Source organism: Aythya fuligula, chromosome 4 (assembly GCF_009819795.1).
Source record: "Aythya fuligula isolate bAytFul2 chromosome 4, bAytFul2.pri, whole genome shotgun sequence".
Lineage (NCBI taxonomy): Eukaryota > Metazoa > Chordata > Aves > Anseriformes > Anatidae > Aythya > Aythya fuligula.
The window spans coordinates 67,564,556-67,581,326 of record NC_045562.1 but is presented as its reverse complement, the minus strand read 5'-3'; the positions used below and the strand labels follow the sequence as shown (position 1 = coordinate 67,581,326).

General features: G+C 37.5%; 1 protein-coding gene across 13 annotated transcripts in view; it reads left to right on the top strand.

Annotated features, from left to right (window-relative positions):
- The window catches only part of ADD1 (adducin 1), a 30,834-nt gene extending 14,443 nt beyond the window's left edge, over positions 1-16,391 (top strand). For 2 of the 13 annotated variants that reach the window (XM_032186650.1, XM_032186648.1), the window contains exons 11-16: positions 1,241-1,330; positions 1,426-1,443; positions 2,200-2,292; positions 7,851-8,007; positions 9,994-10,089; positions 13,892-16,391. In XM_032186650.1, the coding sequence (XP_032042541.1) occupies positions 1,241-1,330; positions 1,426-1,443; positions 2,200-2,292; positions 7,851-8,007; positions 9,994-10,089; positions 13,892-14,244 (807 nt within the window). In that variant the 3' untranslated portion in view covers positions 14,245-16,391. Of the gene's footprint in view, positions 1-1,240; positions 1,331-1,425; positions 1,444-2,199; positions 2,293-7,850; positions 8,008-9,993; positions 10,090-10,833; positions 10,869-12,273; positions 12,313-13,891 lie in introns of those variants that run through there. The other 11 variants (XM_032186651.1, XM_032186649.1, XM_032186658.1 and 8 more) reach the window with 7 other exon arrangements.
- The last annotated feature ends 380 nt before the right edge of the window (positions 16,392-16,771 follow it).

The window sequence follows — 16,771 nt, the reverse complement described above, 5'->3', positions numbered from 1 at the left end:
TAAAGCCGCTATTTTACACAAGTGATATGATTTGGTTTCATGAGTTGAAATTGTGGCAAGGACAAAGAAGTCTACCAATCTGTCATTGTATTTTATTATATTACGATACGCTATGATTGTTGCGAAAACTCTTTTGTCCTCTGGAACTCAGAGGTCATTCTCTTTGAAATGACCTAGCAATTAATTGTCCAGTCTCCAAATTTCAGATCTGTCATCTGTCTTCCAATGGGAAAGCCTTGAACACATAGATTTTTTCCACTTCATTTATTTTAAAGTATAAAATAAGCACCGGCATCTTGTTAATGCTTAACTTATTCTTGGTTGTTTTGCTGACTTCTAACTCATGGCCATATGGAACACAAGTTAGCCATAACGCTGTGTCACAGGAAAGTCTGTGTAGTGTTACTGGCAGGAATACTGATTTGTGCTAAGAGGACTTCTATAAAGTTGACAGAGCTTTTGCTTTTCCTGACTCAGCACTGTAAATTAATGATCACTTGAAATGAGCAATCTGGTGAAATTGCTGAGCGCTTTCTTGGTGTTTGAAACACAAATATTGCTGTATTAAAAATGAATGAAGTGGCTAAAAGGAGAGAAGTGAAACTTTACGTTTTGCTCTCCTCATGACAATAAGGGCAGTAAATGACAACAACTAATTCAAAATATATTTGTTATGAATTCTTTGCCATTGCAGGATATCTAATGTAAATAGATAATACCTAGATGTAAACACCCATTTTTTGTTCCTGTCTTTGGTTTTGGAAGATTTGGGGGTGTTTAGAATGCAAAAAAAAAAGAAGTTTGAATACTCTCAGATGAGTGTCAGTTTATGTGTAGGTAAATATATGTATGCCCTTCTAAAAATACGGGCCTGATTATATGCGAAAATGGAACATTATACAATGTTACAGTAAGTTCTGTAGGAAGATGAGATTGTGCTATAGCAGACTAGTGATAGAAATGTATAAATGACACATCAGGTATAACAGACTTAAAAAAATAAAAAAATTAAAAAAAAAAATCACTTCTGCAATTCTCTCCTTGCTTTTTTTCACAAATTGGATTTGTCTGCTACCTAACCTCTATAGTTTTACTGTACTGCCCCTCACTTTTTAGTACTGGCTTACAGACTGGTTCATTCACCCTTTCAAATTAAAAAAAATAATAAATTTAAAAAATAAATGTAGTTATTTTTTCTTGTGTTGTTTATACGACTGTATTTTGCTGCTTTCCTTTACAGATCCGGGAGCAAAACTTACAAGATATTAAAACTGCAGGCCCTCAGTCACAGGTTCTTTCTGGTGTAGTTGTGGACAGGAGTCTTGTACAGGTGAGAGTATAAAACGCCTAAAACCATTAGCTTAATCTGTGATGTCCTCTGCTTTCACCTAATGTGTCCCTATAAAATTATTCTTTAATTGGCAGAGGGTAACTGTTTATAAGGTAAGTCTTAGAGGTAACACTATTGTCTTTGCAAGAGTGCTCAGGATCAGAAATTTAAGAGGCTTCAATCATGTAGCTTAAGCATGTCTGTGGAGGATGCTCCTTTTGTTTTTTGTTTTTTTTTTTTTTTTGTCTGAATGTAATGCATGAAATTCAGAAGGCTTATTTATATGGATTTAGATTATTGTTCATAAGTAGTTGGGCTTTGTGATAGCTTTTTGTTTATTTGTTTTCCAACTTTATGTATCTGTTTAAGTATGGACACTGGCCATAGCAGGCTCACTGTGGGGCAGTAGTGTTGTGTGGTGAATAAAATATTATGAAACATGATAATACATTTGAGGAGCAGTTTGCAGAAGAAAAGCATATTATAAATCAATAAAACTTCAGAGCAGTATATCTGGATATACTACAGATATTAGCTATGAATCATAGCTCAAAATAAAGTACGACTTAGAGCTATGCAGTTATTCTGTTAAACACACCTGAAAGACTTTAAAGCTTTATATATCCGAGTGCTTTAACTGCCTCCGATATGCATTTTATGATACACTTTGAATAGCTTGACAAGTCTTATCGTGACCATAGCATTACTTATGTTGGGGGTCATATCGTGTGCATGTCGATTCACTGTCATTGCAATTTTATCTACCAGTTACTGTTTCTTTGCATGTTTTTAGCAAGTGCATAATGCTCTTGGTTGATGTTTTAAAGCCCGGGCTCGGTTTGCTCTGTTTACTCAATTTACTGTTGCAGGATGCTCCCCTCTCAGACTGTACGGAATCTATTGAAGGGCTCGATCTCACAGAGCAGGCCTTTAGTCCCGCTAAATCTCTGTCTGTTAGAAAGGTACTGCCCTGTCATACTGCTCTAAATACTGTTGTTCACCCTTCATTTTACCTCTTCCTTACCCTGTGACCTCTTCCCTCTGTTAGCTAATGATTTGGCTATAAAAGAAAGAACAAAAGTAGATGGATCTCCAAATTATGTATTTGCGATTATAAAAGCAGTTAAATTACCCCATTAAAGTATACTGTAAGGATTTTTATCTTTTACCTTGTCTGTAGAAGCTGATAAGGAAACATTTTTGATATTAAGCTGTTGATTAGGTTCTGCATGTAATGGGTTTCTTTTCGCATGCTAATATTAAATTACTCTAATTTGAGATCCATCTGGAGTTAGCTTAATGTCAGTTTAATTACATCAGTGTAATTCCGAAGATATCCACATGCTCAGTGTGTGCCATGTCACACTGTCAAGTTTTGATCCTGCATTGTTTTGTTTCCTTAAAACTTCCTCCAATAAAGGTTGATCTAGAAGATGGCTGAGTAATGCCCCACACATCTAAAATGCATTGGCTTACTTGTGCTTAATGCAATATACCTTAAATACAGAATAAATTCAAGAAATGAGCATATGGTTGTCCTTTGAAGCTGAGTAAACAGGTACAGTTTGCAGAGTGGAAACACTCTGTCCTTAGTTTTTGTTTTCCAGGTTTTAGAGGAGTTTCTTAGAGGTGATCTAACACAAGCATCACTGTCTCATCTGCTGCAATGTTTTATCTAACAGATTCCTAAATCTGTGCCTAACATCTTATCAGAATAGTTTTCCCATCAAAAAACAGAATAATTGGAATTACATCATTGCTGCAAAACTCATGACTTTATACCATTTTCTAGTGTAATTGGTCAGTTTGTATTATCGATAGATGCATCATACTGAGGATTTGATTAAGTTGTTTTTCAGATTGCAGTTTTTTTCCTCTTGGAATATGGATAAAACAACAAAGTGTTATGTCCATGTTTTAGAGGAAAAACAAAACAAAAATTCTTCAAGGTAGTGCCTGCCTGTATTTGGGCAGCTTCTCTGCTTGATAACAATACCTTTGAAGTGAAAATTATTTTTATGATAGGCATCCACTGGTTATCACAACAGTTTGTTTCATCAGGAACATGCGTGATATCTTTCCAGTATTACTCCTGAACAATGGCATAATCTTTCTATAAAACTAGTCAAATATAATAAATAGATTTTTGTAGACGTCAAGGAGCCAACAAAAGGCCTACTGGTTATGATTTTGCCTAGTAGTATAATGGTAGGGTTTGGACATCATTTGGATGTCTTTCTGCTTTGGGGTGTCATGAAAGTGCTTTCCTCCTGAAATACTGTCTAAAACTATACCAGAATGTCAGTTTCAATAGGAGTGGCCAATTTCATTCTTTCTTACCTGCGTATGTGTTATGACCTGAATGCTTGATAAAGTATTTCCTGGTGAGGGTGGGATTTCGAAAATGCTGAAAATTAATTGCATATTATAGAACAAAGGCAATAAAAGTGAAGTTATGATGCCCACGTAAACCTCACAAGGAATGAAGCTTTAAGGAGACCTATACACCAAGGGCTTAAGGACCTCTAGGTACCAGATAATTACAAGTCTGCAGCTGACAATTTCTTAGACACTCAATTACGATTAAATTAAAAAAAAAAGTTCCATCTAATTGCAGTAAGTCTTAAAATGTATTGTGCTTTCAGCTAACATTGAGATTGTTATTAAATACTAATTCACACTATTTCAGATGGAAAAAATCCTGTTTGTGTTTTGTATGCATGTAATGCTTTGAGATTTTTGCGCCTATGCTGCATTAATAAATTCTCCATTTTGCCTTGTCATTTGCTTTTTCCGTGTTCTGAGAAGTCCTGGCCATGTTGCAACACAAACTCCTTGTGCATCGTGAGACTTTATTCATGTTACAGACTTGGTTAAGTAAGATTCTTTGCTGAACCAAGAGGAAATGCTTGTTACTCTTACCCGTAACCGTTCTGCAATCTGATTAAAATGTATATAAATTTCCATCGAGTGCTGGGGATTGCCCATTTCATGTCTATTCCTTCAAAATGAAAATTCTGTGGCTTTGCTCTTCATGGAAAGCCTCCAAGTTCTGCCCCAGAGGGAGTAGGCACTGTGTTTTAGTGGTGACTTCTACATGAACAGGCCTTTAAGAATCTTGGCTTTTTGGAAAAAGGCACTGCATTAACATCAGATTGTATCAAGTGTGATTGTTAACTTTCAAGTTAGACAGCTATGAACATGCTGTCTGATTAAGAGAGAAATTGGCATGTATAAGGTGCTAATTTTGCTCTATCTATCCCTGAGAACGAGATGAAGTGCTTGCCTGTTGCATAATAGCCACCTCAGAGTAGGTTTGAATTTGTCCCTGAAAGTGAGATTTGGTGGAGGAGTTGCATAAAGCCTTGCTAATCTAAAATTTCCAGGTAGGATATGTGAGCTTCCAAGGCTGGAAGGAAGGCATATTGTATGTCATGAGCCACAATTGACTTTCCTTTCTTGGATTTCTTGGATCTTTTTGGGAGAATATGCTCCTCCAGAATTCTTAGGAGTGAAAACATTCTGTTCTTGGATATAATTCATCTGCTGTTTCTTCTGTAGGAGAAAAATGTTGATATTCAAATCCTTATGCAAGCAATCAAACTTCTGTCATGGAAAATAATACTAGAATCAGCGTAATCCAGATTAATTCACTAGAACACAAGTTTTCTGCATGTTATCCTTTGTTGCCTTGCTTGATGAAAGAGTTCCAGTCCTTCTATATGGAAATCTATTCCTTCTCTACAGTCTCTTGTAATGCTGGAAGCAACTCCAGACCAATTTTCTTATTCAGTTTTTCTGAATGTTCATAGGAATCTCCAAATAACATGGACAGGCTGATAGCTCTGCAAAGTCTGTCTACTTCAGTGTCACATTTAAAGATCTGAAGTATGTCCTCTGTTATCAGATAGTCCTTTGTATTCACTTTCCTTCTGTCCTGTTAGCTTTCTGTCGCATGTTTTTATTAAAATTCTTGGAAGGCTGCTCTGTAGCATGCATACCTGTGAAGTAACGCATCCATTCTACTTGGATTTTTGTGTGTTTTAGTGATTTGCATTGCAAAACTTACTACATGAATTTACTTTCCCTGTTAAACTGATTTCTCTACTCTTATAATTTTCATTACTAGCATTTGAACTGATCTTATATTGTTGATAACTGATCAAAACTGGATGAATTAATCTGAAAACGTTTTAGCAGATGATGCCTTTCCTGGTGTCTTACCTAATCCTGCTTTTAGAATCCAAAACCACAAGTACTCTTCCTTCACCATACGTAATCCAATTTCTGTTGTTGCCTGATCTTTTTCAGTATTATTTCTCTTGATTCAAATATGCTCAGCTAGTACAAATACTGTTGGCGTTGTATTTTTGTTTCACATCCAAGTGACAAACTTGATGTGCTGCTTTTATGCCCAGCAGTTTAAAAAAAAAAAAAAAAAAAAAAAGCATTTAAAGAAGCGCAGGCGATACGAGCCTATTGATCATCTTGCAGCAAGGTGCACGTTTTGCTGTTTGTTGTCACTACTTAATCAATAAGCATGCAGTAAAACTTGGTTTCATGTGAGAGTTGTTCTACCCAGTCATTTGGAGTTTGGGTTTATCTTGCAGACCAGATTGAAAGACCTTTAAATGTTTGAAGTGTGCACTGTATGTCTTGTTCCTTCTCTGTTGGCTTTTGCAATCTTAGAAAACTCCAGGAACTTAATGCCTGAGATCAGTGCTTTACAAGCCTGTTACTTATCACTGAGTATCATGGTTAAATCTATGTACGTAGTTTGGAGGGGGGGGAATCGAAAATTACCATGAGCACCAATTTGCAGCCACTATTAAAAGCTCAGACCTGTTTTGGGGGATGCTTTACGATTTTGACAAAACAGTTAAGATTTGTACAAATGATGTTTTGTGACTTTAATGTGTTATCCTGTGATAAAAGCCATAGCTATCAAAACTGTTTTTACTTTTTTCCCTGGTATTAAGAGAGCTGGTGCTTAATGAAATGTTTTGAGAATAGGCTTTTGACATTCTACTAACATTGTGTGTCTGAGACAAGAGTTCTTCCTCTTATTTTATAGAGAAAGGGAGGCAGTGTGTAATATTTTGTTTCTCTCCTGCTGTTACCTTCGGGATCTTACAGCGGTGGGTTGTTACGCTGTTTGTTCTGTACTTCTTACTGGCTGATGTTTGCTTTCTGAAGAGAAGCACAGATTCTGCCAACCAGCTGTGCTTATTTCCCTGGATTGTACCACACCACATTCAAGGAGCACATTCGTGAAGCTTTCAGAAATACCTAGTTCTTGTCTAGCACCTTTTTGGTACTGACAGTTTGTCCTAAGTGCTGTTAGCATCCCAAAGAGTTCTCCACCTCATTTCACCTTCAGTTCTGCAGTAAAGATCTCCTGCTTGTCCATCAAGTGTGGACCTGGAATGCTCCTTTCCTCTTTCAGGTGCTATTTATTTTTGAACTCTGCATTCTAATGATTTAAGTATTGATACAAATAACATTTGAATGTGAAAGTGACTTAAGCAAATCAACCCATGCTTCTTTGGTAATGGAATGCAGGTACCTCTTTTCAATAACAAAGACAATTCAGGCTTCACAAGGACAGGAGGCACGAAACACGTCAGTCACTTCTAAACTAGTACCAAATAAACTAGACTTGCATATATCCACTGGAAAGACAAGCACTTAAACAAGTCACCTGAAAGATACAACAGCTACCCAGGCAAGCATCTTCTGTACCTGAGATAAAAAGCCAATGGCTTTAGTCTTTGCTATATGGTTAGAGAAGACAAACATACAACCTTTCTGTTAATCTCTGATGCAGCTGCTTTTGTCCATTATAATTTATTGTACATAGAATTGCTAACATTTTATTTTTGTTGGTATAACATTTTATGTGGCTTGTATGATCAGTGTTATAGATGTAAATATGCTAACTCATAAAAATGACAGTTAAACAATTTTTAAGTAACTAAGCTTGAAGTTAACAGTTAATCTGGTGTACACAGAACACATACAAGATGGCTTTTTACTCTAACATCTGTTAGATGTTATGCAGTAGCTAGCAGAAATGTTTTTTTTTTTAATTTAAAAAATAAAAAATAAAAAATATAAGCTGAGTCCTATTAACTTCTACAGGTATTTTGTACCCAGATTGCCATGCAATTGGGCCTAGTATCTTGTTTCTTTTCTGGGGAGAAAAAGAAACAAGATACTTACGTGAGTTCAGCTAGACTGGCTGCTGTTTGATTTATTGCTTGATGGTGGATAATCCCTGGTGGAAACACTGATGTGTCTGTGAGAGTAATTCATGAGACCTATTTTCTCCTTAATATTAACCTGATGTAGATTTAAAAACTAAATTCTATTATAGGATTTTTTAAATTACTAATCTAAAAGAAAACAAGTGTAACATTTTTCAGGATATCTTGTTTTGGTTGCTTTGTAGCTGCTGTACTTCTCAGGGTTCCACGAGTTACTGCTGAGTTGCAGATGTATCTTAATTTTCTTTTGTCAGGGCGAACTGGTGACTGCATCAAAGGCAATAATTGAGAAAGAATATCAACCAAAAGTCATAGTGAGCACAACAGGACCAAATCCCTTCAATAAACTCACTGATCGAGAACTGGAAGAATACCGCAAAGAAGTAGAAAGAAAGCAGAAGGGGCCAGAAGGTTGGTTTGTCTGTGTGGTGTTTTTTTCTGCAATAGACTTCAATAAAAGCAAGTGTGTTACTAATTGGAATGTGGGTTACCTGAAAAGGCCATAGGTTATTTTGCTTGTGTTCCATTTTTTTCTGGTGTGAATTAGGAATTTAACAAGAATGTTAGAGACAGGGAGGGCAATCCAAGTGCTGTAGAGTATTCTGTAAAATGAATTGAGCTAATTTGAAAAAAATATCCTGAGGTGTTCAGTATGGCCAGCTAATGTTCCTATTAGGAAGCTGAAAGCTTAAAACTTCAGTCACTAAAGTGTTCAGGTACTGTCATAAAAGTCATATAGGTGTTCAGGTACTGCAGAGTATCCCAGGTTGTTCTGCTGTGTTTCCTTAGCACTAGAGATCATCTAGGGCAAGTTCTCAAATCCACAGGTTGATGTGGATTTGAGAACTTCAGCCAGATTACAGAATTTGATTGCTACTTGGAAGTGGCACATCAGGGAGACTGCCCAAGAAAAAGACTTTCTAAATTAACATAGAATGAGGAGAGAATCTCTGTAAAATGAGATTATTACTGCATCTACAGAAGTAGGTCAGGATAACTGCTTTAAAGTTTTACAGGATAATGCTTCTAGTGCTTACAATTTGTCTGTTAAGGTTTGAACTGAACAATGCTGGAACTAGAAGTGCAGTTTCTTTTGCAGTGTGTGCTCCCTGCTGCAGCTTCTTGATAGGACAGTGTAGGAACCACTGGAGACTGTGTATGTTCAGCTACACAAGTATTGGACTGTCTGGGGGACTGGGATACCGTGCTGTCATGCCTGCATAACTGCGTGCCTTTATTCTCTCAGTAACACTGCTACGTCCTTCTTAGATAAGGTATCAAAATATGGAGACTGTGTTACTGAGACAGACACCAGCTGGGGAACAGAGTGCTTTGCTTAGAAATCAGGACATCAGTGAGCAAAACACTTCTCATAAAAAATCTCTGGATTTGAAAGGCAGGTCAAAAACCTTTCAAGGAACAGATATGAAGACTTTACAGGATTGCGACGCATCACCACTGTCTAAATCTTTAGATAACACTCAGTTTGCTGCTGCACGGGTTTCTTGTCAGACCATGCAGCCAGTCATCACACATCTTAACCGAGAAGAGCCAGCTGGGCAGAAGTCCTCCCAAAAGGAATTTCATACCGCAGTGATCAAAGCGTTAAGGTCCAATCCCGATCTTTTGACTGAGGCCTCAGAATATGGTACAGTTGCACTTGCAATCTAAGGAACAAACTCTGTCTTCATCATTTGGAGATTCTGTCAGTTGACTTCTATCTGTGGGACTGATTTCACTGTTTAATTGTCTAGGTGAACTGTCTGGAACAATGATTCTGTGTTGTTCCTGATGTATGGTGTACTCTATTAATTACTCCTTTGCATCTAGGGCTATTTAAACCTGGAAGCAACGGGGACCCTCCTTACTAATAGCAAATACGCAAACCACTGTGAAATCTGTTTTTGAATCATTCAATTACTGCATGTTTCTCTGATCAGCTGTGCAGTCTTCCATTCTTTTCTTTTTGTATGCAAATTTATTTACTCTGAGTTTCAGTAAAGCAATTCAAAGCAAGCAAAAGAGCGTTATCTTGTGTTGGTCTGATAGCATCCCCCCCCCCATTTGTTTGTATCTTCCTTGTGATTTTTCTCACAAGTTTTCATAGGACGATATTATGTCCCAGCTCATAAACCATTATATTATTCATATACTTTTATTAACAAACAAACAAACAAAAAAAAACACAGCACAACTGTAACTTGAACAGTATTGTTAATACCAAGCTGTCACTTAAATTTCTTTTGCTTGTTTTGATATTACTTAATACCCTGGCAGAATTTTGATTCAAAAAATGTGTTAAGATTTCTTGTGTTTGAAGCAAAAGGACGCTTTTGTCTCCTCCCATGCTGAAGCATTTTGTCTGCCTCTTTAATTTCTGTTTGTCTACACCTGCAGAACCTTCAGAAGATGGCAGACAACAGAAAGAGAGAAGTCCCCCGGATCACACTTCAGCGCGCACTCCTCCCAGCACACCAATTAAAGTAGAGGAAGGTATGTTCTCCTGATTTGGGGGCCAGGGGAAGCCAGTAACTGCATCATTAGTGACTGACGCATGAAAATATATGTACTAGTATCTAATAAAGGTAAATTACTTCTTGTACGCTATTTTTATACTACCTAAAATATACTACTCTGAACTGTAAGTGTAATAGGAGTTCTGTTTACAATAATAAAGAAGTGTGCATTAATATAAAGACAAATTTTCATCTCTTCAGAATTGCCTTGTTATCTCTTGGTGTTTCTCAACTGATTTACTTGTTTGTGCATTTTCTGCAAGAAAGACTTGCTCTTATAAAATGAAATGTCTGATGGTGAACCGGATACTAATTAGTTGCTTTGGTAAATCTCCTTCACTGATTGCACATTTCTTAAACATTATTGTACTTGGATTACACCTCAGTAAATGTTTTTCCAACTCAATTTGAATCTTAGTTTCATTGTTTGCTAACCTGACGTGGTAATTATGATTAAAATGAGACAGGTCTGGGAGTCTATAATTTCCTCAAAAGAAGAAAGATAAAAATCTTGAACAGGTGTAATCTAATTTTTGTCTTGTTTCCTTTACCTCGTACATTGGATATATCACTCGTCTGTTAGTCTTCCATTCACTACTTCATCTCATTCTGTTTCTATAAGAATGGTTGCAACCATTCTTCTAATTTAACACAATGGCTGTGATGAATGCATAGATTCTCTATTTGTGCTTTTTTCTTCTTGTGGCTGCGTTACAAGCAGGAGATGGATATGCTAAAGAGTACCTGTTACCATAGTAAGTATCATTCCATACTCTGACCTGCTTATGTGCTTTGCTTCACTCTTGCTTCTTTGTTTACTAATTTTTTTGTTTTGCACTTTTTAAAAGGCAGGCTTTTTCAGCTGAGACACTGATTTCCGTAGTTCTTGATTTCATGAAACTCTAGGTAGTTACAGATTATATGTTAAAATGCCCTCCCCCTTTGAAAGAGACTGCAGAAGTGACATTGTGTGTTTCCATATCTGTGTCTGATTCCTTATGGTTTCAAAAGGAATAGTCTGAAGTTGTCCTTCAGCTATAGCTGAAACAGGTCTGGGAGTTTCTGCCCCAACGATTTGCTGCTGCCCGCACGGTTTATACTCGGTGATGAAAGTTCCTAATCTATTCCAGTTCAAAACTGGTACCAGGGATGTAGATCTGAACTCATCCAGCGAAAACCTACACGGAAGTGGAAATGGAATTAATCCTCTGTTACATGTAAGCTATAGGGAAACTCAAATTCCGGCCAAGGAATGACAGCGAGTACTTGGTGGCAGCAACTTCCACAGCTGTTTCAGCTAGATCTGCAGGGCTACATCAGATTATACTTTAAAGTAATAAGGATGTTTGGCCCACTCCATTTGTATGTTCTGTTGTATCCGAAAGCCAGTGTTTTTGTTGTAGATACAAACATCAGATTACATTACAGACAACTGTGATAATACTAATATGGTTCTAAAACCTGAAATTCTTCTACACTGATAACTCTGTTCCACAAAATCATATGGGTGTATGTTCAGGACAAACATAAAATGCTTATTTTAGAGACCTGAGTAATTGAAAATGCATGCTATGACTACTCTGACTGGCAGGAGTTCTGCTGAATGACAGTGTTCTCTGTATACAACTAGTCAGTTGTTTTTTTCCTCACGTTCTTTCTGTTTAAGTGTAGCTGAAGTCAAAAGTGTTTTATGTTTGAGTTATAGCCTAATTTGTATGTTTGTCCATGTGTTTGTGGTTAAAAAACAATCAAGTAAAAAAACAAAAACATAAACCTTTATTTTCGTAAATAATGTTAATTGTAAACACAAGTATTAATGTTACTTTCAAAGCTCTCTTATGGTATATTTTACATATATATATATATATAAAGGGAGAGCATGGATGTAGACATTATTCTGAAGGAGAAAAAACAGCATGAAACTTGGAGGTACTGGTGAATTCTTAAACTGTAAACAGGTTTTTTGCAGCAAGATGCAATTTGAAACCTTCTGGGCTACATTACTGAAATTCATCAAGTAAAATAACAAGCCTTTTACATATTGTATGCTTTTTAGTCTAATGTAGAATTAATTAATCTCCTTAATTCTGTAAAAATATTTCTCTTAATGAGCTAGGTAACAGACTTTTGTTCCATTTTGTCTTAATGTTAATCTCTTTAGCATAGATGATGGTAATTTGACAAACTGGGAAGGGTTGCAGTAAGTTTCAAATAAACTTGTTTTAAAATAATAACAATAAATCTGACCAACAGACAAACACGGTGCCTGCTCTAAAACCAAGCCTACTAATGCTTTCAGTTAATTCCTGAAAAAATCAAATCCAAAAAGTGTAGTGGTACCGAAGAAGTGTAGGTAGTACTTACGTGTGTATATGTATTATGCACACTTGTACTGGTTAGTCTAGAGCTTCAGGAGGCAGCTCTTAATGTACATAATTGCTTTCTCTTTTACTCTGTTTTAAATCCTGCCCGCTTTATAACTTTAAAACTTCTAACTTGTGCATTCTGTGTGTTTGGAACTGAATACTAGCGTGTTTTGTTTATTTAACATATTAGATGTTTGTGGTGCTCTAGGCAAAATGTGAATACCTGGTAGGAAACCAACATAACAGCCCTGTAAGAGATATTACAGGATAGTAAGTCCCAGCTGGCAGAAATAAAGTCACTGTCCTTTTCATAAGAAAAATTGGGAAGCATCTAGTACTTTCTGTAAGTTCTTGTGAAACCTGTCAGGGTTTTGGAGGAAAAAAAAAAAAAAGACTTAAAAGGGGAAAACATAGATGCCTTTCTTTGGTGTCTAACAATGAGTATGGCCTGGATTTTGTGCTAAATTCCTCCTTATGTAACAGTGGAGATGTATTTGACACAGCTAAGGAGATAACTTCTCAGTTTCAGTGAAGTGTTGAAAAATGCAGGGAACTTGAAAAGTGATCGTTGTTGTGTATGTATGCACAAAAGAGCTTTAAACAGAACATCTCTAAAGCATAGCGGTGAATGAGGAAGGTGTTACAATTTGAGAGTAGTGGTAAAATTCACCTTTGGACATGAAGTTAGCACTGAATTTTTGATGGTCCATTTTTCTGGGGTGAGACTTGCTGTATTGCATAACCTGCTGAGCTTATTTAATTTGATAAACTACATGGATTTTACTTATAAGAATCTGTAATATTTATTCATATATCTTGCAAAATAAGCGAAGCCTTTGTGATAGGAAATGATATTCAGAAACCACGTGTGTTAGACCTCATGCAAGAACATTGGAAATCCATGTTTTGCAATTAAAAATTGGCAAGCCAACGGTTTAGAAATTAATGGATTTGCATAGATCAGCTACAAATCAGCACTTTCTTTTAAACTTGCTGGGGTAAAACTGAAAAATTAATCAAGATTCTGAGTATTATGGTGCTCTCTTCAATGCCAATGAAAACTGTAGGTTTAATTCCTGCTTACTATACTAAAATCTCATGTTGCCTGCAAATGTTACACACGAAACATGAGAGAAATCTAAACAGTTACTGTCTCTCTGGCTTACACCCACAGAATGGAATCGAGCTTTATCTCTTCTGTGGTAAGAATCCCAAAAACAAACAAAACTTTTGAATATCTTCTTTCTATCTCTGTGCTGAAAGCTGAAGAAGGATAGACCTATTACAAAGGCTTTTATGCAAAGTAAATATTTTAGTTTCTTTTATAGAGTGCACTTACCATTGACTTGCTTGGCTCTCCCTGCCCGAGGGACACGAGTGAACTAACTGGGTCATTATCTGTCCGTCCATTAGAGACACAGCAGGACCAGACTTACAAAGATGACAGTGATGCTGCAACTTTCAAGCAAACCCTCCCAGATCTCACCCCTGACGAGCCTTCAGAAGCACTCAGCTTCCCTCCCTTAGGAAAGGAGGAAGGGAGATGTGATGAAGAAGTGCCCAAAAGCCAAACGGAATCACCTGCAGTGGAAAATAAGGAACCCCAGTCTCAACCTGCTGAAGAGCCGGTAACACCGACAGCTGAGGAGGGGACAGCAGCTGATGCAGGTAGTGATGAATCTCCAGGAAAGTCCCCATCAAAAAAGAAAAAGAAGTTTCGCACTCCTTCCTTCCTGAAGAAGAGTAAAAAGAAGAGTGACTCCTAAAGGCCAAACACACTGCAGAAACACTGTCATATTTTAAAATTCATTAACCACTAGAATGTACCAGATTGTACTGAGTGTTTTGTCTTATTATGTAAATGAATGCAACAAGTAATCCAACCAGCCCCTCGAGTTATGGCTTGATTGTTTAAGGTTATAACCAGAAATTAACATCTGAAAAGGTGCTAATCCTGTGTTTTCAGCAGCTACCGCAGATCTGATCCCTACTTTCTAATGAAAGACCAATGATTTCCACGCAGAAGTCATTGAAGCACTATTTATACTTTAAAGCCCACACCGCTTTACAGGAGAGTAAGTTTTCACAATTAAAAATGCAACACAAATTGCTTACCACAAGGAGCTTTCCCTTTCAATATTCTGCTCAGAGTCCCAAGTAAATTTCTTCTTAAATGTTGACTTCTAGAGAGGATGCTTTTGCAGTGGTGTTTTCAAGGGGATGTCTTGAACTGACACGTAAGCTTCTGCGATCTTGTGATTACAGATCATGTTCTAGTAAAGCTTTGAGACTATCCATTCCTCCTCTCTTCCTCCCCTCTTCTGACTATTGTAACGAAATGAAGGTGTGTTTCACTTTATTTTACGTCTGGCACTTGAAATCATCTTTGTCTAGGAGGACTGAAATAACCGGCGCGTTCCGCTCATGTGCGTTGAAGGAGCCCAGCCTTCCAGTGAGTACAGCGTGGGGGAAATCTGTCTTTCAGTCTTGCCTCCCTAGGAATCGGTCATATGGTAATTGTGCTGTTAGAAAAGGTTAAAGTGACTCTGTCAGAAGCTTTCCAGCTGGTGATGTGAAGCCTGGGCAGCTGTATTTTAGGCCTTAGCACAGGTTTATTGCACCTGCTTAAAAATACATCGGGTGCACATGCAAACCTGTTGCATATAAACCCTATTTGCGGCCTTTTGTGTTTATCCCTTACCATTATAAAATTGTAAATGTGTTACACTATTGAACCCTTTTTGATATTATTTTCACTTTAAAAAAGAACAACACACTGGCATTTCTTTGTTTTTGTTGTTGTTGCCAGCAGTAAAGTACAGAAATCCCAGCTAACCTTCTTAATGATGTATTTTCACAGATGTTTGCTATAAATGTTTGTTTACTATGTAGCATGGTAAAGAAAATCACTTTCACTACTGAATTACCTATTTTCCAGTTATTGCCATGCTTCTGTCTATCACTAATCGTAAAAGTAGTTTCCAAATCTGATAGGTAAAGCTTGCGAGAATTCTCCAGAAACCGTACGTAACTTACCCCAGCCCCAGGTGGGGCAGGCTGTGAATCGTGTCCGGTTTCCAGTATTAGCATTTCTGGTTGTGACAGCAGAAACCACTGAAAACTCCTTGGTGTGTGGGAGAGGGAGATGCTTTGATGTGCAGTGAGGGTCAGTAACAGAACGTGGATGTTACCTTGTAGGATAATGTATTATTAACCATTGCGATCAGTAAAATAGCAGGAAATTAATGCCTTACAATTAATTCATGCAGTAGAAGCATCGAGTGAGAGGTGGGTTCAGCAGCTGGGTGCAGCTTTGGATTAGAAAGGCCTACATTAGGCCTGAGGTGTGCTGATGCCTTGGACTGGTTTCAGACAGTGGAGGGAAAACAGCTGAAAAGGCAGAGCTGTAAGGCTTCGAGTGAGGGAAGAGGTTTGGAGGTAGCGTCGAGCACCACGAGAAGTGTAACGTCACCTGTTCTGGGATGGGGAGAGGTAGGGCGGGAGCAGGAATCACTGTGCGCGAGCCCCCTGAACAGTACTGTTTAGTCAGGACTGCATGGCACTAATGGCTTTGAGCTTGTACTTTAACCTTGTATGTCCTCTGTACACTAGGAAGCATACAATACTTATTTTGCTAAATTGTGTTTTATTGCAGGGTCGTAATTAAATTACTAATTGCTCTATGTTTCAGTTCATGAATGGAGTCCCTCCATTTATCTTGACCACATATGCAATGACTTTTAATTTCTAATTTTGTAGTTTGTTCTTTTAATTCTTTGTATTACAATATGAAATGTAGTCATGTATGGTATGGTTACACACTTTGGGGCAAAATAAAGTCCTGTACTTTTCTTTTTCTTGTATCATTAAGTTCTACTCACAAATAAAACTCTTTAAAAAAAAAAAAAAAAAAGTCTCTTCCCCTTCTGTTTTCTAGTTTTATTCTACAATTTTCAATTAGCTCCGTTTTCTGTTAAGGATTAGTATGTTGACTAATGACTGATTTCATGTATTCTCAGAAATTCTCAGAAAAATGCTTAGATTTACTCCTTTAGGGGTTCCTTCCTAGCCATTCCACCTGAGCAATAAGCAGGAGGGACACCAAAAAGCAGCAACAACCAGGTTTAACATGAAGATCTTCCTTGGGGAAGGTGGTGAGGTTCTTCCCTACCACCCCTCCCGCCCCTTCTGCTGAGAGGCCTCCGCAGCCCTGCCTGGGGGAAGCTTGCACCCTGTTGGCAGCAGTCAGCTCCTCGGGGAGGTTTTTGACTCCTGTTGTGGAACTCCAGCCTC